At 38.3% G+C, this 22,805-nt stretch overlaps 1 protein-coding gene across 3 annotated transcripts in view; it reads left to right on the forward strand.

Moving 5' to 3' along the window:
- The first annotated feature begins 665 nt into the window (after nt 1-665).
- The window catches only part of TDRD3 (tudor domain containing 3), a 207,473-nt gene continuing 185,333 nt past the window's right edge, over nt 666-22,805 (forward strand). For 2 of the 3 annotated variants that reach the window (XM_082602560.1, XM_082602561.1), the window contains exon 1: nt 1,531-1,586. In XM_082602560.1, the coding sequence (XP_082458686.1) occupies nt 1,546-1,586 (41 nt within the window). In that variant the 5' untranslated portion in view covers nt 1,531-1,545. Of the gene's footprint in view, nt 1,587-22,805 lie in introns of all 3 variants that reach the window. The other variant, XM_082602562.1, reaches the window with a different exon arrangement.

Raw genomic sequence — 22,805 nt, forward strand, 5'->3', positions numbered from 1 at the left:
AATGGTGCCTATAAATTGAAATACACACGTAGTATATCTATGGACTAAACATTGTATACTACTGCAAATGTAGGGACAAGGATATAGTTATTTCTGATTCTAAAAGTGCTTGGAAACATGATTCATTAAAATCAGTATCTAAGCAACGTGCTTGGACACACATTTCAGTAGCATCACAGCTAAGCAAAGCATCGTGAAAAAAATTTGCATTAAGGAATTTAACTCCACCCAGTGTTAATTATCTTCTTCCTTCTGTAACTGTCAGTTTCCTCCCCAGTCCCAGGAGCGGCTCTGCCCAGTTCCGCAGTCTCTGCTCTAAGTCCACGTTGATGAGGCAGCCCCCGCTATAGGGTTGAAGGTTTTAACAGTCTTCCCAACCGACTTGCCACGTGGGACCAGAGCCGCTCCATACAATGTTTCTCCCCAACAGCCACAAGACTGGAAAACCGTGGAGGGTGGAGCAAACTCTCAGGGAGCGTCTCCCGGGCTCAGCGCCCCTTCCGCCTGTTCCTCCGATTGGCTGGCGTGAGTCTCGGCCGCCCAATCGCGTTGGAGTGTCTCCTGCGCGGCTTGCGGCGCCGCCGCGCATGCGCACTCGGGAGCCGCCCCTACGCTTCAGTCCCCGGGAGAGCCAGAGAAGGGCAGAGCCGAGCGGAGGGTGGCAGTGCCCGTGCCAATATCAGAGGGCCGTGCCGGGACCTGGATGGGCCCAGTGGGAGAACGACAGGAAAAACAAGCACCGACAGAACTACCCGATTCTCCCATATCCCTTAAGTGCAGGTTTTCCCTGGGTTGACCCATTCACTTTTATTGTAGTGTGGGACCTGGACAGTCCGATTTAGCTGTGGGGAGTCGAAAAAATCCGATTATATTTCTTTTCTTTGTATCCGGACAGATCGAAAAAGGGAGCAAATGGAGCGAATCTTCATAAGAAAGTAAACTTTTCTCCTGTGTGGAGTGGACTGGGAACACCCTTCCTTTGACTTTCCCTGTACGAAATTAGGCCTTATTAGCGCTTAACTGGAAGCGCTTTTCCGCCACCGCCCGAGCGTCTCAGCTCTAGCGCTGTTCTGCCCTCTCGGAGGTGGCCGCCTGTGGGCGCTGGAAACGCTGCCTTACTTTCTGCTGTACAAAGAACCGCCCCACTAGTTTCCACGGTGTGCAACTCAGAAAAGTGACCCCGAACGAAAAGCAACCGGCCTTCGGCGGAGAGGCCGTGCCGAGCTCCTTACCGACAAACTGGCCCCGACCTGCAGGCCCCGGCCTGTCCTAGGCGGATCGCCGCTGTCGGCGCGCCACAACCTCGCAGCCTCACGCCAGACCGGCCCCTGCGGCCGCTTGGAAAACGCGGCGAGCGGAACCCGCACGCGGAAGCTCCGGGCGCACTGAGCATGCCCAGTTGCAGAGCCGACCAGAGGAGTTTTTTTCTTTTCTTTTCTTTTTTCTTTTTCTTTCTTTCTTTTTTTTTTTTTTTTGGTCTCAAGCAGCAGGCCTTCTCCCCACCCCCACCCGAGCCCCCCCCAACCCCCGGCCTAAGCAGCTACCATGGCCGAGGTCCCCGGCGCGGTGTTGTCCCAGGCGGGTTGGTAAGTGGCGAGTCTCATCGGCCGCGGGCGCGGGCCGGGCCGGGCCGGAGTAGGGTTGGGGTTGGGGCGGTGGGGTGCGTGTCGGGGTAGGCGGAGGCCGCCGCCCGCCCCCGGCCTCTCCCCGGGCCCTCCGGGCCGGCTCCGCCCCCGGCGCCACGCGGAGCCGAGCGAGTCCCCCGGCTCCCTTCGGCGTGGCGGCGCGGCCTGGGCCCCGGGAGGCGGGTGGCGCGCCGGGGAGAGGCCGGGGGCCGCGGGCAGGGCGGCGGGGCGGGCGGCGACGCAGGCCCGAGCCGAGCCGCGCGGGCGGACCCTCAGCGCCACCGCGCTGCTCCGGGGGTTGTTGCCGAGGCTGGACGAGGGGAGGCGAGGGCTGGAGAACGGAGTGCGGCGGAGAGGGACGAGCGCGGCCGGAGCCCGCGGGCCCGCGGGAAGTTGAGGGCAGAGCACAGCCCGGGCTGTTGCCGGGCCGCCTCTCCGTCCTCCTTATTCCAAAGTACAGGACGGAGCGGGGAAAGCCGCCCTCTGGGGCACACACACAACTTCTGAAGCTGAGAATGACCACATTAACTCGTGTGGATGCTCCGTAGAACTTTTCTTGAAAGGATGACGGTGTTCGGATTTTTAAAGACATGTCAAGATTTTAGGATCTGAAAACAATAAAAAAAATTATGCGAATTAAGCAGTTTCTGCAACTTCGGCCATTAGGGTTGTAAACATCCAGTTTAATTTACTAACGCTTTAATAGGCCTGCATGGGCACAGTCTGGGAGGAAGGGTGGGAAGGAGGTTGGAAAAGATTTGCCCCTGCTCTCTGGAAGTTCACTATCTGAGCGAAAACAGGGGAAGGAGGCATTAAAACAACAAACACAAAAACGGGAAATTGTAAACTGTACAGAAGTGCAGGCAAATGTGGTATGGAATTGGAGAGGAAGGAGAGCTAATTTCCTAGAGAAGTGGGCTTTGGGAGGTGGTGAGGAAAAGGCTTTGTAGATACAGAACCGCTGGAGATGAGGCACAGAGGTAGAAAAGTGCTTATTGGTTTGCAGAACTGATATTAGATCCCTATGGTTCCTGGAAGTAGAAGGGTGTCCAGTGAAGATTAAGACCTTAAAAGTTTGTGGCCAGGTTATGGAGCCTACAAGTGCCTAAAGGATGGATTTGATTTTGTGAATGAAATTTTTGATTAGAGGGCTGTAGCACCTGTGTTTTGAAGACGCTGTTCTGGCTCTACTGGCACCTCATTTTACAGGTGAAGAGATTGAGGCACAAAATTGTTAAGTAACTTACCAAAAAAAATGACATAACTGGAAAGTGGTGGAGTTGAATGGTGAGCACAGAGGGGCTGGTTCCAGCTCTGGTGCTTTTAACTGTTAACTGTTCTGACAGTTTTTGCTTAGAACACCATTGGTATCACAAACTGTAGCGTTAAAAACTCACCTTTTTCAGTTTTATTTTTGTTCTTCTAACTGGAATTTCTACATTCAGTTTCTTTACCTCACACCGCTGTCTTGAAAAATCTCGGATCACTCTTTTTGAGTTTTTCCCCATTCTTCGTTTGATTAAGCCTTAGTTCTTCAAACTAGTTGTATGAATTCGTTTACAGTCTTTTACTGCTTTCCAACATGATCCCACCTGTGTTAGAAAGGCCAGTCTTAATATTTTGATTCCAAACACATACTAAATTGTTTTTTGGACTCTAAGATCCTTAGGGTGGGTAAACTGCATCTTATGTTTCTGTATATCTGTAATGCCAGGGAGGTCACTACCTTGTAGGTTCTTTATTTTTTATTTTTTTGAATTTTATTTTATTTTTTAACAGCAGGTTCTTATTAGTTATCCATTTTATACATATTAGTGTATATATGTCAATCCCAATCTCCCAATTCATCCCACCACCGCACCCCCGCCCCTGCCACTTTCCCTCCTTGGTGTCCATACGTTTGCTCTCTGTATCTGTGTCTCTATTTCTCTACTGCAAACTGGTCCATCTGTACCATTTTTCTAGGTTCCACATATATGCGTTAATATACGATATTTGTTTTTCTCTTTCTGACTTATTTCACTCTGTATGACAGTCTCTAGATCCATCCACGTCTCCGCAAATGACCCAGTTTCGTTCCTTTTAATGGCTGAGTAATATTCCATTGTATATATGTACCAAATCTTTATCCATTCATCTGTCGATGGGCATTTAGATTGCTTCCATGACCTGGCTATTGTAAATAGTGCTGCAATGAACATTGGAGTGCATATGTCTTTTTGAATTATGGTTTTCTCTGGGTATATGCCCAGGAGTGGGATTGCTGGGTCATATGGTAATTCTATTTTTAGTTTTTTCAGGAACCTCCATACTGTTCTCCATAGTGGCTGTATCAATTTACATTCCCACCAATAGTGTAAGAGAGTTCCCTTTTCTTCACACCCTCTCCAGCATTTGTTGTTTGTAGATTTTCTGATGATGCCCATTCTAACTGGTGTGAGGTGATACCTCATTGTAGTTTTGATTTACATTTCTCTAATAATTAGTGACGTTGAGCAGTTTTTCATGTGCCTCTTGGCCATCTGTATGTCTTCTTCGGAGAAATGTCTGTTTAGGTTTTCTGCCCATTTTTGGATTGGGTTGTTTGTTTTTTTAATATTGAGCTGCAGGTGCTGTTTATATGTTTTGGAGATTAATCCTTTGTCCATTGATTCCTTTGCAAATATTTTCTGCCATTCTGAGGGTTGTCTTCTCATCTTGTTTATAGTTTCCTTTGCTTTGCAAAAGCTTTGAAATTTCATTAGGTCCCATATGTTTATTTTTGTTTTTATTTCCATTACTCTAGGAGGTGGATCAAAAAAGATCTTGCTGTGATTTATGTCAAAGACTGTTCTGCCTAAGTTTTCCTCTAAGAGTTTTATAGTGTCCAGTCTTACATTTAGGTCTGTAATCCATTTTTAGTTTATTTTTGTGTATGGCATTAGGGAGTGTTCTGATTTCATTCTTCTACATGTAGCTGTCCAGTTTTCCCAGCACCACTTATTGAAGAGACTGTCTTTTCTCCATTATATATCCTTGCCTCCTTTGTCATAGATTAGTTGACCATAGGTGCGTGAGTTTATCTCTGGGCTTTCTATCCTGTTCCGTTGATTTATATTTCTGTTTTTCTGCCAGTACCATATTGTCTTGATTACTGTAGGTTTGATTACTGTAGTCTGAAGTCAGGGAGTCTGATTCCTTCAGCTCTGTTTTTTTCCCATAAGACTGCTTTGGCTATTCAGAGTCATTTGTGTCTCCATACAAATTTTAAGATTTTTTTGTTCTAGTTCTGTAAAAAATGCCATTGGTAATTTGATAGGGATTGCACTGAATCTGTAGATTGCTTTAGGTAGTATATGTATATATATATATCTCTTTGTTATTTTGTTATAAACCCTCAGCAATGTTAATATTGTGACATTTGCCACTTTGTGTTGCAGTTTATCTGTTTACATGTTTCTTACTCTAGAGTGCTCCTTTTGTGTGGCAGGGACTCATAAAGGCAGAAAGAACCTGTGGGGCTAACAAGACTATATATCTACAAGTTTGGGAGTAATTCCTGATGGGTCTTGAACCCACTAGACTTGTGAAGAAAACAAGAGAATGTCCTAGTCCTATCGGTGACTTGTATTAGATCTTATATTTAAGTAGATATTTATTATGTTAACATACAGAATCTCAAAGGTGTATGCAGAGAAGAGTACTGGGAGGAGAATTTTTGACCATAGAGCAACTTTGAACAACTCATTCCAGTTCTGACATCCTGAGTTTCCTTTGACTCTTGGGATTCTCTGTTATTGTGGCTGACAAAATCATTTTTCTTAGTACTTAGTACTCACTTAATTACTTGCAGGACCTCAAAAGAAATAGATGCTAAAGCACTTAAACTATTATTATCTGTTTTGTCAGCTTCACCTAAAATAGCAGGTTAGGGAAATATTTAGTGCTGAAAAGCTTATGTTTCTGAAAATGTGATCTTCATGGGGTGCAGATGATCTGTATAGACTGATCTATATTCTAGTTTATGTTATTTTTTGAGCTCATCTTTTTCTTTTAAGTCTTTTTTTTTTTTTTTGCGGTACACGGGCCTCTCACTGTTGTGGCCTCTCCCATTGCGGAGCACAGGCTCCGAACACGCAGGCTCAGTGGCCATGGCTCACGGGCCCAGCTGCTCCGTGGCATGTGGGATCTTCCTGGACCGGGGCATGAACCCGTGTCCCCTGCATCGGCAGGCGGACTCTCAACCACTGCACCACCAGGAAAGCCCTTCTTTTAAGTCTTTAATCTTCATTATAACCCCCATAAAAATCTATATTTTAAAATGTAACTCCCAATAGTAGCCACCTTGACAGACTTTACAATAATGTTCTTCCTTAGTAGCCACTAGCACGGAAGGTGTTAGGTTTGCTGATCTGAACTGAAAAGTTCTAGAAACTTTTCCAGTATAGTGATTATGTTTAAATATTGCAGGAAATCGTACATTGGTCCTTTGTAATGCTTACTTATATGCATGGAATAACTACTGAGAGAAGATATTTGACTCTAGATTTGTCTGCATAACAGATTTACATCACTCTTTGCCTTTTGTTTTTTCTCTTGAGATTTCCTTAAGGGTGAATTTTGTACTTCTACTAACCTTTTGTTTTTTTTTTTTTAATAGAAACATGTTAAGGAAATATAATCAGCTGTGTTTAATTTTGAAAAAGTTTTTTTTTAAATAGAATTAGTGATTGTATAGCTTAACTCCCTCAGTGTGCAAATAAGGAAGCTGAAACACTGGTATCAACAGTTTGCTTAGAGATATAAGCGGCAGAACCATGAATATAGCCCAAATGTCTGGAATAAAGATTCAGTACTGATTTCCACTGAGTCCTGGTGACCATGTTTAATTTAAATTGTTGGTCAAATATAACACATTTGAAAATTGAAAATTGGATTAAAGTATTTTTTGTGATGTGTAAATTTCCTTTCCTCTTTGGGAGAGATAGGTGCTTATACTGAGGAGTGATGCTGTTGGAATCAAAGAAACCTTACCTTTTGGTGGTTCACCTAATTGCTGATTAGGCTTATCTAAAAATCTGTTTAATTCTTTATTTTTTGAAGTCTAAGAATATCTGAAAAAGTAAGGCACTCTGTTGCATGTATTTGCCTTACCCAGCAGTTCTGAGTTGAAGACACCATAAGTAAGCATTAGAAGTAGTGTGTTTCCATTTTATTCTGAAAGAACATATTTTCTTAGAAACCCTGCGTTTCTAACATCTGAAGTTTAACTTGGTTGTGCTTTGAGGTGGTTTTTTTTTTTTTTTTTTCTTTTTGTGGGTAGGGCGAAGTTGGAGGGGGAAGAGAGGGTGAACACAAAGGTCTTCTTATCTTGTCCCCCTTGAATTTCACCTTCCCTTTTGGAGTTATCTCTCCTTGATTACTGGTACTACCACCATACTGATATCGTCTGGCTCAAGAGTATACCAAACTTCATTCCCTTGGTTTCACCTTTGAACAACTCAGAAAGGCTACAAGTATAAATGTCTTTATCAAAACACTACTAGAGGAGAATATTTATTTATGGGATAAATGGAGAAAAAAAGATGCACAATGGCAGCATAGATTATAAAGTGATGGTTCTCTTGTCTTGAGGAGCATGCCCTGTTATTCCACATATTCCCTTGAGATAGCTGCTCCAGAGAGGTGGGACAACTTCAGGACATTTTGCTGGGATTTCTGATTCTTAGCTTTTGACCTGCCCACAGATGGAGGGCTGTTTTTTACATCCCATCACCTAGAAACTTCCTCCAAAACACATCAAGACCAAGAAAGTCAGATTCCTGTTCTGTAGCCACCCTTGCATTTTTCTTGTTTGTTTGTTTTTTTCTGAGAAGCACACCAATTCCCCAGGAGGTTGCTGGTAAATGAGCTCAATCTTCAAGTGAGAAACACTCTTTTTAGCTTCATAAATATAACTATACCTTCACATAATATACTGTTGGTAATAGTCATGCGTGAGAGTTTATACAAAGGGTATCAGAAGTTTTGTTCCCTCATATTATTCCAGCATAACTCTTAGGCATAAGTGTATTTGTAAAGAATTTTGGTAGTTCTTTCTAAGGTTATGTACTAAGTGCAGGATTCTTTTATTTTCTAGAATTATAAAATACTTCATCATTACCACTGTGATATACATGTGTTCTTGGTACTCTCTTTTGGAAAGGATCAGAAACATTAAGACACTTTTTAGGTGAAACAGAATAATAGACTGTGCTGAATAACACTAGAAGAAACCAGCTACTTTATATTTGGTTTTTGGGAGAGCTTACTGGAGACATCTTTCCATTTTGAAATATTTCATGTTTTTTTAATGAGCATTTGTTATTGTATCTTTGGTTTATGTTGTTTGTAAAGTTATAATGTTCAAATGTAATAAGTGTTGTTGACCGTCTGTCTCAAAATATGTTACATATTACCTGGTTGCTTCTGTTGATATTGTAAAGTGTTATTAATACACAAAAAAGACTGTGTATTCTGTTAAACTGTGCAAGTTTTCAGGTTCAGAGGTGCTATTTGCAGTATTTTTTTTGGTGAATAACCTATAAATCTAGTTTTAACAGCCTGTCTTTGACTGCCTCAAGCATAAAAGGGGTATAAAAAGAAACTTGCTACCTCAGCAAGTTGAAAATAATTTTCTCCTCATACAGCAGCATTTGCTAGATCAAGTAAAAATTGCATAGTAACGTTTCAAGAGCCATAAAAATATAACATATATATTTTTTGGCTTATGCTTTCTTCTTTGGACAAAACAACAATATTGGCATTTTGTCTTATGTTATGTCCCATATATCTCGAAATTCTGACTTTTTGAAAGGTATAGAATCTGGAACTAGCTGAAGAACACTTTATTTCTGTAAAATTTTTAGAAGAAGCAGACTGCACTTTCAGCAATGCAAAATTTTTCTTGTAAAAGTTGAGAAAGCATTGTGAAGTCATAGAATGACAAAGAAAAGCAGAGAGATAGCAGGAAATGTGTGGTGATAAAGTAATACATTGAGTCAAAGATACTCATAGCAGAAGCACATTGTGATGTAGAGAAAGAGGAAACAACAACATTGTGCTCTGGGGCTGGACAGAGCCTACATGTACCTTAGTACTGTAACCTCTGCATGTTTCACACCCCTGCTTGATGGGTGTGAGTCTGTGTGCAAATGTGAGCGCTTCTCACTCATTTTACAGTTTTACAGCCTTTAACGTGGAGACAAATAGCTACCTTCATCTCAGTATAGTGCTACTGAAGGTATGATATCTTTACAACAATAAGTAAATCTTTGCAGTAATGCAGGGAAATATGTAATCCTATAGTAATGTGTATACTGAAATACAAGTAGTAAATATTTGTACCTCTTATTCACAAGGCACTGTGTTTGTTGTTAGGATGATGTACAAGACAGGCAGAATTTAAACATTTTATATACTGGTATTTTGCTTCCAGGGTGTTGTTGAGAGCAGTTAACCGCCACTTGGGAAGTATGAAAGGCTTTCTAGAACTAGTGATGTATAAGTAGGGTATGTTATATATGCCAACTCAATATGGTGTCTAGTCTTTGTCTAGGAACAAAAACAAGGCAGATTCTTTGATGTACTCATTCAACAAATAATTATTGAACATCTTGTGGCAGGCACTTTCTTTTTTTTTTCCTCAGTGTTCTACTGCATTTTCACTCACTTTCCTGAAATTAGAGAAAGAACTAGATCAGGTTGAGGAAAAACGTTTTCCTTTTATTACAAAGTAGTATTTATTTATTTATTTTTTGAGTTGAATAAAATATATTATTTTATACTGCAGGTTCTTATTAGTCATCAATTTTATACACATCAGTGTATAAATGTCAATCCCAATCGCCCAGTTCATCACACAACCACCCCCACACCCCACGGCTTTCCCCGCTTGGTGTCCATACATTTGTTCTCTGTATCTGTGTCTCAATTTCTGCCCTGCAAAACAGTTAATCGGTACCATTTTTCTAGGTTCCACATATATGCGTTAATATACGATATTTGTTTTTCTTTTTCTGACTTACATCATTCTGTATGACAGTCTCTAGATCCATCCACGTCTCAACATATGACCCAATTTCGTTCCTTTTTATGGCTGAGTAATATTCTATTGTATATATGTACCACAACTTCTTTATCCATTCGTCTGTTCATGGGCATTTTGGTTGCTTCCATGACCTGGCTATTGTAAATAGTGCTGCAATGAACATTGGGGTGCATGTGTCTTTTTGAATTCTGTTTTTCTCTGGGTCTATGCCCAATAGTGCGATTGCTGGATCATATGGCAATTCTATTTTTAGATTTTTTTTTTTTTTTTGCGGTTTGCAGGCCTCTCCCGTTGTGGAGCACAGCCTCTGGACGTGCAGGCTCAGCGGCCATGGCTCACGGGCCCAGCCGCTCCGTGGCATGTGGGATCTTCCCGGACCAGGGCACAAACCCGTGTCCCCTGCATCGGCAGGCAGACTCTCAACCACTGCGCCACCAGGGAAGCCCTATTTTTAGATTTTTCAGGAACCTCCATACTGTTCTCCATAGTGGCTGTATCAATTTACATTCCCACCAACAGTGCAAGAGGGTTCCCTTTTATTCACACCCTCTCCAGCATTTGTTGTTTGTAGATTTTCTGATGATGCCCATTCTAACTGGTGTGAGGTGATACCTCATTGTAGTTTTGATTTGCATTTCTCTAATAATTAGTGATGTTGAGCAGTTTTTCATGTGCTTCTGGGCCATCTATATGTCTTCTTTGGAGAAATGTCTATTTAGGTCTTCTGCCCATGTTTGGATTGGGTTGTTTTTTTTTTTTAATATTGAGCTGCATGAGCTGTTTATGTATTTTGAAGATTAATCCTTTGTTGATTCGTTGGCAAATATTTTCTTCCATTCTGAGGGTTGTCTTTTCGTCTTGTTTATGGTTTCCTTTGCTGTGCAAAAGCTTTGAGGTTTAATTAGGTCCCATTTGTTTATTTTTGTTTTTATTTCCATTACTCTAGGAGGTGGATCAAAAAAGATCTTGCTGTGATTTATGTCAAAGAGTGTTCTTCCTATGTTTTCCTCTAAGAGTTTTATAGTGTCCGGTCTTATATTTAGGTCTGTAATCCATTTTTAGTTTATTTTTGTGTATGGCATTAGGGAGTGTTCTGATTTCATTCTTTTACATGTAGCTGTCCAGTTTTCCCAGCACCACTTATTGAAGAGACTGTCTTTTCTCCATTGTATATCCTTGCCTCCTTTGTCATAGATTAGTTGACCATAGGTGCATGAGTTTATCTCTGGGCTTTCTATCTTGTTCCACTGATCTATGTTTCTGTTTTTGTGCCAATACCATATTGTCTTGATTACTGTAGCTTTATAGTATAGTCTGAAGTCAGGGCGTCTGATTGCTCCAGCTCTGTTTTTTCCCCTCAAGACTGCTTTGGCTATTCGGGTACTTTTGTGTCTCCATCCAAATTTTAATATCTTTTGTTCTAGTTCTGTAAAAAATGGCATTGGTAATTTGATAGGGATTGCGTTGAATCTGTAGATTGCTTTGGGTAGTATAGTCATTTTCACAATATTGATTCTTCCAATCCAAGAGCATGGTATATCTCTCTATCTGTTGGTATCATCTTTAATCTGTTTCATCAGTGTCTTATAGTTTTCTGCATACAGGTCTTTTGTCTCCCGAGGTAGGTTTATTCCTAGGTATTTTACTCTTTTTGTTGCAATGGTAAATGGGAGTGTTTCCTTAATTTCTCTGTGAGATTTTTCATCATTAGTGTATAGGAATGCAAGAGATTTCTGTACAATAATTTTGTATCCTGCAACTTTACCAAATTCATTGATTAGCTCTAGTAGTTTTCTGGTGGCATCTTTAGGATTCTCTATGTATAGTGTTATGTCATCTGCAGTGGCAGTTTTACTTCTTTTCCAATTTGTATTCCTTTTATTTCTTTTTCTTCTCTGATTGCTGTGGCTAAAACTTCCAAAACTAAGTTGAATAATACTGGCGAGAGTGGACATCCTTGTCTTGTTCCTGATCTTAGATGAAATGGTTTCAGTTTTTCACCATTGAGAATGATGTTTGCTGTGGGTTTGTCATATATGGCCTTTATTATGTTGAGATAGGTTCCCTCTATGCCCACTTTCTGGAGAGTTTTTATCATAAGTGGGTGTTGAAGTTTATCAAAAGCTTTTTATGCATCTCTTGAGATGATCATATGGTTTTTATTCTTCAATTTGTTAATATGGTGTATCACATTGATTGATTTGCGTATATTGAAGAATCCTTGCATCCCTTGGTTAAATCCCACTTGATCATGGTGTATGATCCTTTTAATGTGTTGTTGGATTCTGTTTGCTAGTATTTTGTGGAGGATATCTGCATCTATATTCATCAGTGATATTGGTCTGTAATTTTCTTTTTTTGTAGTATCTTTGGCTGCTTTTGGTATCAGGGTGATGGTGGCCTCATAGAATGAGTTTGGGAGTGTTCCTTCCTCTGCAATTTTTTGGAAAGTTTGAGAAGGATGGGTGTTAGCTCTTTTCTAAATGTTTGATAGAATTCACCTGTGAAGCCATCTGGTCCTGGACTTTTGTTTGTTGGAAGATTATTAATCACAGTTCCAATTTCATTGCTTGTGATTGGTCTGTTCATATTTTCTGTTTCTTCCTGGTTCAATCTTGGAAGGTTATAACGTTCTAAGAATTTGTCCATTTTTTCCAGTTTGTCCACTTTATTGGCATACAGTTGCTTGTAGTAGTCTCTTAGGATGCTTTGTGTTTCTGTGGTGTCTGTTGTAACTTCTCCTTTTTCATTTCTAAGTTCATTGATTTGAGTCCTCTCTGTCTTTTTCTTGATGAGTCTGGCTAATGGTTTATCAAGTTTGTTTATCTTCTCAACGAACCAGCTTTCAGTTTTATTGATCTTTGCTATTGACTTTTTGTTTCTCTTTCATTTATTTTTGCTCTGATCTTTATGATTTCTTTCCTTCCGCTAACTTTGGGTTTTGTTTCTTTTTCTTTCTCTAGTTCTTTTAGGCATAAGGTTAGATTGTTTGAGATTTTTCTTGTTTCTTGGGGTAGGCTTGTATAGCTATAAACTTCCCTCTTAGAACTGCTTTTGCTGCATCCCATAGGTTTTGGATCGTTGTGTTTTCATTGATTTGTCTTTAGGTATTTTTTGATTTCCTCTTTGATTTCTTCAGTGATGTCTTGATTATTTAGTAATGTTCAGCCTCCATGTTTTTGTGTTTTTTACTTTTTTTTCCCTGTAATTCATTTTTTATCTTATAGCATTGTGGTCAGTAAAGATGCTTGATATGATTTCAATTCTCTTAAATTTACTGAGGCTTGATTTGTGACCCAAGATGTGATCCATCCTGGGGGATGTTCCGTGTGCACTTGAGAAGAAAGTTTAATCTGCTGTTTTTGGATGGAATGTCCTATAAATATTAGTTAAATCTATCTGGTCTGTTGTGTCATTTAAAGCTTCTGTTTCCTTATTTATTTTCATTTTGGATGATCTGTCCATTGGTGTAAGTGAGGTGTTAAAGTCCCCCACTATTACTGAGTTAGTGTCGATTTCCTCTTTTATAGCTGTTAGCAGTTGCCTTATGTATTGAGGTGCTCCTATGTTGGGTGCATATATATTTATAATTGTTATATCTTCTTCTTGAATTGATCCCCTGATCATTATGGAGTGTCCTTCATTGTCTCTTGTAACATTCTTTATTTTAAAGTTTATTTTATCTGATCTGAGTATTGCTACTCCAGCTTTCTTTTGATTTCCATTTGCATGGAATATCTTTTTCCATCCCCTCACTTTCAGTCTGAATGTGTCCCTCGTTCTGAAGTGGGTCTCTTGTAGACAGCCTATATATGGATCTTGTTTTTGTATACATTCAGCAAGCCTGTGTCTTTTGGTTGTAGCATTTAATCATTCACGTTTAGGGTAATTTTCAATATGTATGTTCCTATGACCATTTTCTTAATTGTTTTGGGTTTGTTTTTGTAGGTCCTTTTCTTCTCTTGTGTTTCCCACTTAGAGAAGTTCCTTTAGCATTTGTTGTAGAGCTGGTTTGGTGGTGCTGAATTCTCCTAGCTTTTGCTTGACTATAAAGGTTTGGATTTCTCTACCGAATCTGAATGAGATCCTTGCCGGGTAGAGTAATCTTGGTTGTAGGTTCTTCCCTTTCATCACTTTCAGTATATCATGCCACTCCCTTCTGGCTTGTAGATTTTCTCCTGAGAAATCAGCTGTTAACCTTATGGGAGTTCCCTTGCATGTTATTTGTCGTTTTTCCCTTGCTGCTTTTAATAATTTTTCTTTGTCTTTAATTTTTGCCATTTTGACTCCTATGTGCCTTGGCATGTTTCTCCTTGGGTTTATCTTGTATGGGACTCTCTGTGCTTCCTGCACTTGGGTGGCTATTTCCTTTCCCATGTTAGGGAAGTTTTGGACTATAATCTCTTCAAATAGTTTCTCTGGTCTTTTCTCTCTCTCTTCTCCTTCTGGGACCCCTCTAATGCGAATGTTGTTGCATTTAATTTTGCCCCACATGTCTCTTAGGCTGTCTTCATTTCTTTTCATTCTTTTTTCTTTAATCATTTCTTTTCATTCTTTTTTCTTTAATCATTTCTTTTCATTCTTTTTTCTTTAATCTGTTCCACAGCAGTGAATTCCACCATTCTGTCTTCCAGGTCACTGATCCTTTCTTCTTCCTCAATTATTCTGCTATTGATTCCTTCTAGTATAGTTTTCATTTCAGTTATTGTATTGTTCATCTCTGTTTGTTGTTTAAATCTTCTAGGTCTTTGTTAAACATTTCTTGCATCTTCTCGATCTTTGCCTCCATTCTTTTTCCGTGGTCCTGGATCATCTTCACTATCTTTATTCTGAATTTTTTTTTGGAAGTTTGCCGATCTCCACTTCATTTAGTTGTTTTTGGGGTTTTATCTTGTTCCTTCATCTGGTACATAGCCCTCTGCCTTTTCATCTTGTTTATCTTTCTGTGAATGTCGTTTTTGTTCCACAGGCTGCAGGATTGTAGTTCTTCTTGATTCTGCTGCCTGCCCTCCAGGCACTTTCTTTTAGTATGATCAGGTGTAGTCTTAGGGGAGAAAGCCATTAATTATATATTCAAACATATTGCATCCGTAAAATATACTAGAGAGGAGAAAGGATATGGCTCCATAAGAGCATATAAAAGGGAAATTTGTTGTTTTCATGGTGGTCAGAGAATGCTTCTATGAGACCTGGAGGATAGGTGGGAATTAGACCAAGTAGGGGGAAAGCAGCATATGCAGAGATTATATGGCAGTAGGGAGCATGGTGCGTACAAAGGACTGAATTACCAGTATTAATGGAGGGCAAGACAGAGAAGCATTGTAGTAAGGTGGGACTGGGAGGTACCCAGGGACTAGATCATGTAGCTTGGGACTTGTAGGTCACGGTTAGTTTCATTTTTATTTTTAGGCAACAGAAATCAGTCATAAAGTTTTATTAGGGGGTGGGAGGATTGAAGTAGGAATGACATCAGTTACATTTTGAGGTATCCTTGCATTGAAGAAAATGGATTGGAGCTAAGTAGGAGTAGATGGATGGAATGGTGGTGATGATTGAGATGGTGAGCAGTAGATTGATTTGAGAGATAATTTATGAGGTAAAATCACAGAACTTTATGTGAGTAAGAGAGAAGGAAGTGTCAAGGGTTTGATTTCTTGGTTTCTGGCTTGTATACCTGAACTGAATACAGTACAGTTAGACTGTTAGAAGAAGACCACATTCTTGAGGGGTGGGTCTTGAATCGAAGTTGGACATTATTTGAGTGTGAAGTGCCTTTGAGTCATCTAAAGTAAGACGCCAGTTGGGCATTACAAAATATTGGGCTGGCCAAAAAGTTCATTTAGGTTTTTCCGTAACAGCTTAGAAGCGAACTTTTTGGTCAACTAAATACTAATCTTGCACTCAGCAGAGAAGACTGGGTTAGAGATATACATTTGTGGTCATTTGAGTATAGTTGATGGTGAAGCAGAGCATGGATGAGATCATCCAAGGCTGCACTGTCCAATATAGTAGACATTAGCCATATGTGGCTACTGAGCACTTGAAATGGTTCTAGTCCAAATTCAGATGTGATGTAAGTGTAAAATACACACTGATTTTGGAGAGTTATTACAAAAAAGGAATGTAAGTATCTCTCATTAAGTTTTATATTGTTTATAGTATTGAAATAATATTCTCAATATATTGTGTTAAAACATATTATTAAATTAATTTCACCTGTTTACTTTTTTAAATGTGGTCACTAGAAAATTGAAAATTACATATGTGACTTGCATTATACTTCTGTTAGACAGCAGTGATCTGTGATCTAAAGACCAAAGACCAGGCTTTGAGTAGGAAGAGGTTAGGTTCAAGCAATGACAAATTTCAGCATTTTTAGAGGACAATTAGCCTTTAAGGAGCTGCCAGAGGGGGAAAAAGCATATGAAGTCCTTGACTTTTCTAAGAAGAGAAAATCTCTTTAGAGTTCTGTGACAAGATTATTTGATTATGTCATCATTAGTTTATTGACTTGCTGGTATTATAGATTGAGAGCAGTTTTTAAGACAGTCTTTATAAATTTAAGGTATCTGAAGGTCATTTAAAAAAAATTCTCCCCAAATCCCCCCAAAACTCCTCTAAATATAAAATGCAAGTAAAACTCAGTTGCAGCTTTTCAGAAGACAATCTATCATAAATATTAAGTGAACATGTTAAGAAAAAACATTTATATTTTGCTAAATTTCTAAGCAGGACCTTGAGAAGTTTGATAAATACCTAATGTAAAACATTAAACATAAGTTTTGATGGAAAAAGTTGCTAAATAAGTTAAGCCAGCATTTTATAATGGATATTGGAATTGATTCCATTCAAGTATTGTTTTGAGAGAGAGAGAGGTTTTTTTTTTTTTTTTTTTTTTTTTGGCTGTTCTGAGCGACATGTCTGATCTTAGTTCCCGGACCAGGGATTGAACCCATGCCCCCTGCAGTGGAATGCAGAGCCCTAACCACTGGACAGCTAGGGAGTTACCGAGAAATAGTTGATGTATGTAAGTTTAAGTGTCCAGAAAGTTGATAGGTAATCATGATAAAGTTAATGAAATAATTTTACCTTTTTCTCTAGATATATTTTTGATTTTATATTCAAGCTAAATGAATATTTGGCTTTTCTAATTAGTTAAAATAGTTTGATTGATGCCTTGTTATTTTGTAAGCTCCAGTAAGGCAAGGATCAAGTCTTTTCATTTTTCTGTAGTATTCGTAGTATTTAGCAGGGTGTGAGGTATACAGTAGACACTTAAATGCTTGTGGAATGAATGCTAGTGTCATCTTAATTAGTCTCGGTATCTTTCATCATATTGTTTTTGTGTTTTCCAGGGACACAACATTTCTTCAAGCTTTTTGTAGAGTAGAAAATTGTTATTTCTGAAGTGAATGTTGTGAAATGGAAAAAAACCCCAACAGTTTTATAAAGAACGTAATCTCTTCAGAAGTATAGGAAATAATCTTACACAAATACTTCTCTATTGATACTTATTTCTAACTGAATATAAAGACATATACTTAAAAGTTTAGATGTAAATTTTGAAATACATTGATAAAATTTCTTTGCTTGAGAAAACCACCTGTTTCTGTAGGGGCTTTGAAATGTTCTTTCTCAAAGCAATGTTAATTAGAAACTTTTCAGAAGCTCATTAAGTTAGTATATGTTTGTCCTAGGCCCTAATTATTTCTTTATACATTAGATATTTTATGAGATATGCCACTAATTTTTACTTGTCTTTTTGATATTTTAGAATTGTTAGCTTCAGGTCCCTGGTTAGAAAGGTGTTAGGATGATGAGATTGTAATTCATTCTAGGACCTTTGATGAGGCAAAGAAGTAGGCATTTAGGCACCTTGTAGTCTAGTAAGCTGGCATAGGCTCCCAGTCCCCCTGAAGACACTGCCAAGCACACGTTGCTCTTTTGTTATTTAAATTATGAACACCAAAAAGGACCATGTATATGTTACTAGTTAGAATACAAAGCATGTGAAATAGGCTCCTTCTCAGTATCCTTTTTCAGTGGCCCTTTCTGCCTGAGCTGAGAGCCCAAGTTGGTATAAAGGGGCTCCTAGTCTTGTTGGTTTACCATGATGTTTTGTCCAGGCTGCCTGCTGATTTCTCAGTCTGTTTCACTGTCATCTATGAGTGATAGTGGGATTTCTTCAGGGCTGTGTTTATTTGACTTCTTTTCTCAGTTGAGCTTCTTGGGGAGGGATGGGGTAGATTAATACCCATGCTCCATCAGAATCTTCTTTCCTTGCTACATTTGGAAGTTTTACAGGATCGGCATGTACTGTTTCCTTATTTTGGTTGCTGATAAATTTTTTGACTTGCTTTTTCTGGTTGTGGTTGTTTTCTTTGTTTTTACTATTTTTTCCCTTGTTCACTTAATTAGTTACACATCCATCAGAAGTTCTTATGAGCATATATTAATTAGGTGTTTCTTTGATAATTAAAAATTGATAAATAATAAAGTATTATGTATACCTAATTAATTGCTATACCAATACCATGAAATTTCGGTGCCCTGTTTTGTGCCTTTGTTTACATCCTTGTTGTTGCAAAGTGATCACCTAACATAACTTTTAACTTTGTTGGTAGACATACTTAGCTGCTCTTTGCTACCATTATACTCATTACATTTTCTACCAGTTACATAGACCAGGTTTGTTTTGTAGTGATAGTTCACAATTAAATTTTATCTTCATAAAATTAGATGTAATTTCTTAACAAATTGAGAGTTTAACAAATTGAAATTTTGATTTGACATCATGAAAAAGATAATCCAGTGTAGTGGTATAAACTTTAATGGGTACAGGGTAATGAGAAAGGACTTAATATTTGAGTGATACATGACAGGAATCATGTATACATACTGAAGTCTGATTGAAAGCGCAATAGGGCCTCGAAGTTTTTGCCAGTTTATATTTATGTGAATGAACATTTACATTGATATTATTTTAATTAAAATGCAAAAACTGGCCCAAGATAGACACTTGTAATATTTAGAAAACCGCCCTGTATTAGTTAGGTTGAAGGCTAGGCTGCTGTAATAGAGGCCCCTCATTACAGAGTGCTCAAGAATGTAGCCTCTTTTTCCTCTGTCACAAAACAAAGTGATGGGGAATTCTGCTTTGTGCTGTCATTTAGGGACCTGGGTTCCTTCCATCTTACTGATTCATTGTCCTCTTACCCCTGCTACTTCAAGTGAGGTCCTCAGACCAACAGCATTGGCATTACCTCATAGTTTATTTGTAATGCAGAATCTCAGATCTCCACTACAGACTTAGTAAATCAGTTCCTGCATTTTAACAGGATTCTCTCAGTGTTTCTTCTGTACATTAAAGTTTGAGAAGCACTGCTCTAGGGCCTTGTCATTGTCATCATGGTCAAAGCCTTATCTGAGTTTCAGGTAACAGGAAAAGGAAAGACAGCAGAGAGCCATAGAGTCGTTGTTCCCTGTTCGGGAAGGTGGCACACATCATGTCCTTGGTTTCCAAGAACTTTCATCTCAATCTGCCTGTAAGGGATTCTCAGAAATGTGGTTTAGTTCAGTGATTCTCAAACTATCTGCCAGTTTTGAAAATATCCAGTTTCTCACAGATCAGTAATTTTGTAAACCGTGAAATCTTTCAGCAACGTCAGATTGCTTCTAAATGCTTACCTCAGTTTCTGTACTTATCCCATCGTGGTGCACTAACAAAAAGTTTGAGAATTGGCACTGCACCGATGCATGGACACATGGATCATGTATTCTACCTGGATATACTTTGAATTTTTCACTCAGTGATGCTGTTCAAATTATGGTAATGTTACATGAATTGGTATGAATGAATGAGGCACTGTATTTTTGGCCTTTCATACTTTTTGATTTGATTTACTTGCTAATATTCTTCTACTTAAAAAATTATATTATTTTATTTAGTTTTTGCCACTCTGCACGGCTTGCAGGACCTTAGCTCCTGGACCAGGGATTGAACCCAGGTCCCGGCAGTGAAACCACTGGACTGCCAGGGAATTCCTGAAAAAGTATATTATTTTAAATGATAACCTTATGTTTGTAAAGGACTTCTCAGCTTTCAAAGCCCTCTTTCCCTAATTATATGTCATTCCATAAAAAGAAGTAGTATGTATGTATTATATTTGCTTATAAAAGGGTATTGTAAGCTTTCCTAGTTTAATCATGTTGCTGATACCTAGTATGGCACGTCAAAGAAGGCTGTTCATGTTTGTTATGAGATACCTTTCTAATGTAGTTTGTAACTTTCTTATACTTTTAGTTATGAATTAATACGAACTAATATTAATTGACAGTTGGTGTTATGAGACTTACTTGTGTCATTATCATATTGGCTTGACATGGTTTGAATTATTCCTGTCTCAACATGTTTTTATGGAAAATAAAATTGAATTCGACTGTTGGTAGTCTTTTAAAATGTTTTACCTTATCACAATAACTTTCATGTGTAAATTGAATTATTTATAGTTATTGGTAATGCTTTATGCAAAAGTATAAAAATGTATGATTATGTATTTCTACATATTAAAGACACATACTTTTAAAGTGGAAAGTAGCCTAATGTTTGACTAAATGTTTTTGTTATATTCAGCATGCTTGTTGTTGTTTTGGCCTGCCCAGTGTTGTCCTGCAGCACCAATTTTTTTCCCCTCTAAGTACCCAGTGTACATGAACTAATAGGTCAGCAGAAAGTCTGCATAGTGAAATTGCCTAGAAACAGGCTTGCAAGCTTGAATCAATTTGTGTTTGAAACTGAGATTAATAAATTACATGGTTTTGAATAGTTAAAAGTCTATATTAGAATTATTAATTAGAATTAAATAATTAGAATTATATCACAAAACTGGATTATCATGAGGGATTACTGAGGAAAAAATGTGACAAAAACACTACTATGTACCCTTGATCTTCAATTAGATTTATACTTACTTTTTTTTTTTTTTTCCCGCTGTGCTCTTGCGACTTGTGGGATCTTAATTCCCTGACCAGGGATCGAACCCAGGCTCTCAGCAGTGAGAGTGCGGAGTCCTAATCACTGGACTGTCAAGGAATTTCCAAATTTATACCTATTTCTTGAGAAGCAGTATTGTTGGTGGTTAAGACAAGGGCTCTGAAGTCCAAGTCTCTTGAGCCAGGGTCAATCCTGGTTCTGCCACTGAGCAGCTGTAAGCCTGATCACATTAATTAACTGCTTGCTGCCTCAGTTTCCTCATCTGTTAAATGGTGTCAATTGTAGCACCTATCCCATAGTATAATTATGAGGATTAGTGAGTTAATACACACAAAGTGTTTAGAACATTGCTTGTCATATGCTAAATGCTCAGTAAATACTTGCAGTTCTTCCTATTGTATGTTAAGCCTGGACTCTCATAACTTATGTGATTTGCACATATATGGATTTCTGATATTGTTTCACTTTTGGGAAAAGTTTTCCTTTACTCTGTTTTAGAATATGTTATATAGTCCCTAAAAGGGTTCCTTTAATAAAGAAAAAAATGTTTATGTCTTAAGGATTTTGAATCTCATAAGTATATTCTTATCATTTGGTAATCTTATAAATAATTAGTGTTTCAAGTTAAAGATAAAATGGTACAGATAGAATATTTATTTCATATAATATTTAATTATTTAATTTGTAAAGGAAGAATAGAAAGACATTTGAGAGAGGAAACTATCAATATGCAGTCTCTTATTATGGATTTGAATTTAGTAAGTATTTGCCTTTATTTTTGTAAATAAGGTTTTTACTTAAGGAGTAATGAGATGTCCTCCTCAAAAATTAAATGTTTGGAACCAGCTATGTAATATGTAGATTTATGGGCCAATATAATTTTTTAAAAATTAAATACATTTTGAGAGAGGTATCTTTTGAGTCTAGTTTTTGAAAAAAGAAAGATGGTGTAGCTTTACCTTAAGTAGGGAGTTGGCAAACTATGGCCCGTGGGCCAAATTTGGCCTGCTGCTTGTTTCTGTAAAGTTTTATTGCAACACAACCAGACCGTGTTTTTGGGCTGTGGGACAGATTTGAGTAGTTGTGACAGAGATCATATGGTCTCAAAAACCTACAATTTGTACTATATGACCCTTCATAGAAAAAGTTTGCTGGTCTCTGCTTTAAGTAATTAGTAAAATAGATTAGTCCATTATTACTTAGAAAACACTGACGTTTGCACAACTAGTACATGTTACTTGTCCAATATTTGTCAAAAATAACTTTCCAAAACAACGACAGTTCTTGTTCTTGTCCTCACTACTAACGATTGGTATGAATGGTGCTGGCTCACAGATTAGTAAATCCTCACTATTTGATAGGAATGTGCCAGTACTTGCAATGGGGCTTTCTATCAAATACAGAATTGTCAGGTGTTTTTGAAACGGCCTAATGATTTTAATAGACATTTTCCATTATGTCCTAGGACAGGTAGAAATCCTTCATTGCTTTCAACTGAGAATTTCTGTCACAGCTGGACAACTTTTGGATTTTATAGAAAACCTAGAGCACAGGTAGTTTTTAATCAAATCAGTACTGCTTAAGGGAAGGAAACGGTGTGAGGTTGAAAAACCTCTTAAAACATATCAATCCTGAGTAAAATATAAAAGTTTGTCTTTAAATAACAAAATCTGTGTAGTAGCCAATCATTTAAATTAGCCTGATTTATCTGTAACAAGCTGATTATTTTAGGTTAGAAACTGAACTTATGAAAAAAATAACTCCATGCCTTGCTTTGACAAAGTTGGTGAAGTTTTCTAACAGTGGTCCAGGGACTAGGCATGAAGGGTCTAATAAAATGCAGTTTTTCAGTATCTGTTGCCATCCTCATTCCTATTTTTCCTTTTTGGAAATGTGTCCTCACACTTGTAGAATTACCAGTCCCACCATGTAGAGATTCATATTTGCTGAGATTCAGTGCACAATATCCATTTTTTGACATTACTTTGATTACAGAAGTTACTGTTTCATCAGAACTTTTACATTTCATTTAACTACTTTGGTGTACTGGGGCTATAACTAATATGGTGATTATAAGCAAACATGCCGTTTAACAAATGTAACCACTAACAGGCAAATG

The sequence above is a fragment of the Mesoplodon mirus genome, assembly GCF_964341445.2.
Source record: "Mesoplodon mirus genome assembly, chromosome: 17".
NCBI classification, from domain to species: domain Eukaryota; kingdom Metazoa; phylum Chordata; class Mammalia; order Artiodactyla; family Ziphiidae; genus Mesoplodon; species Mesoplodon mirus.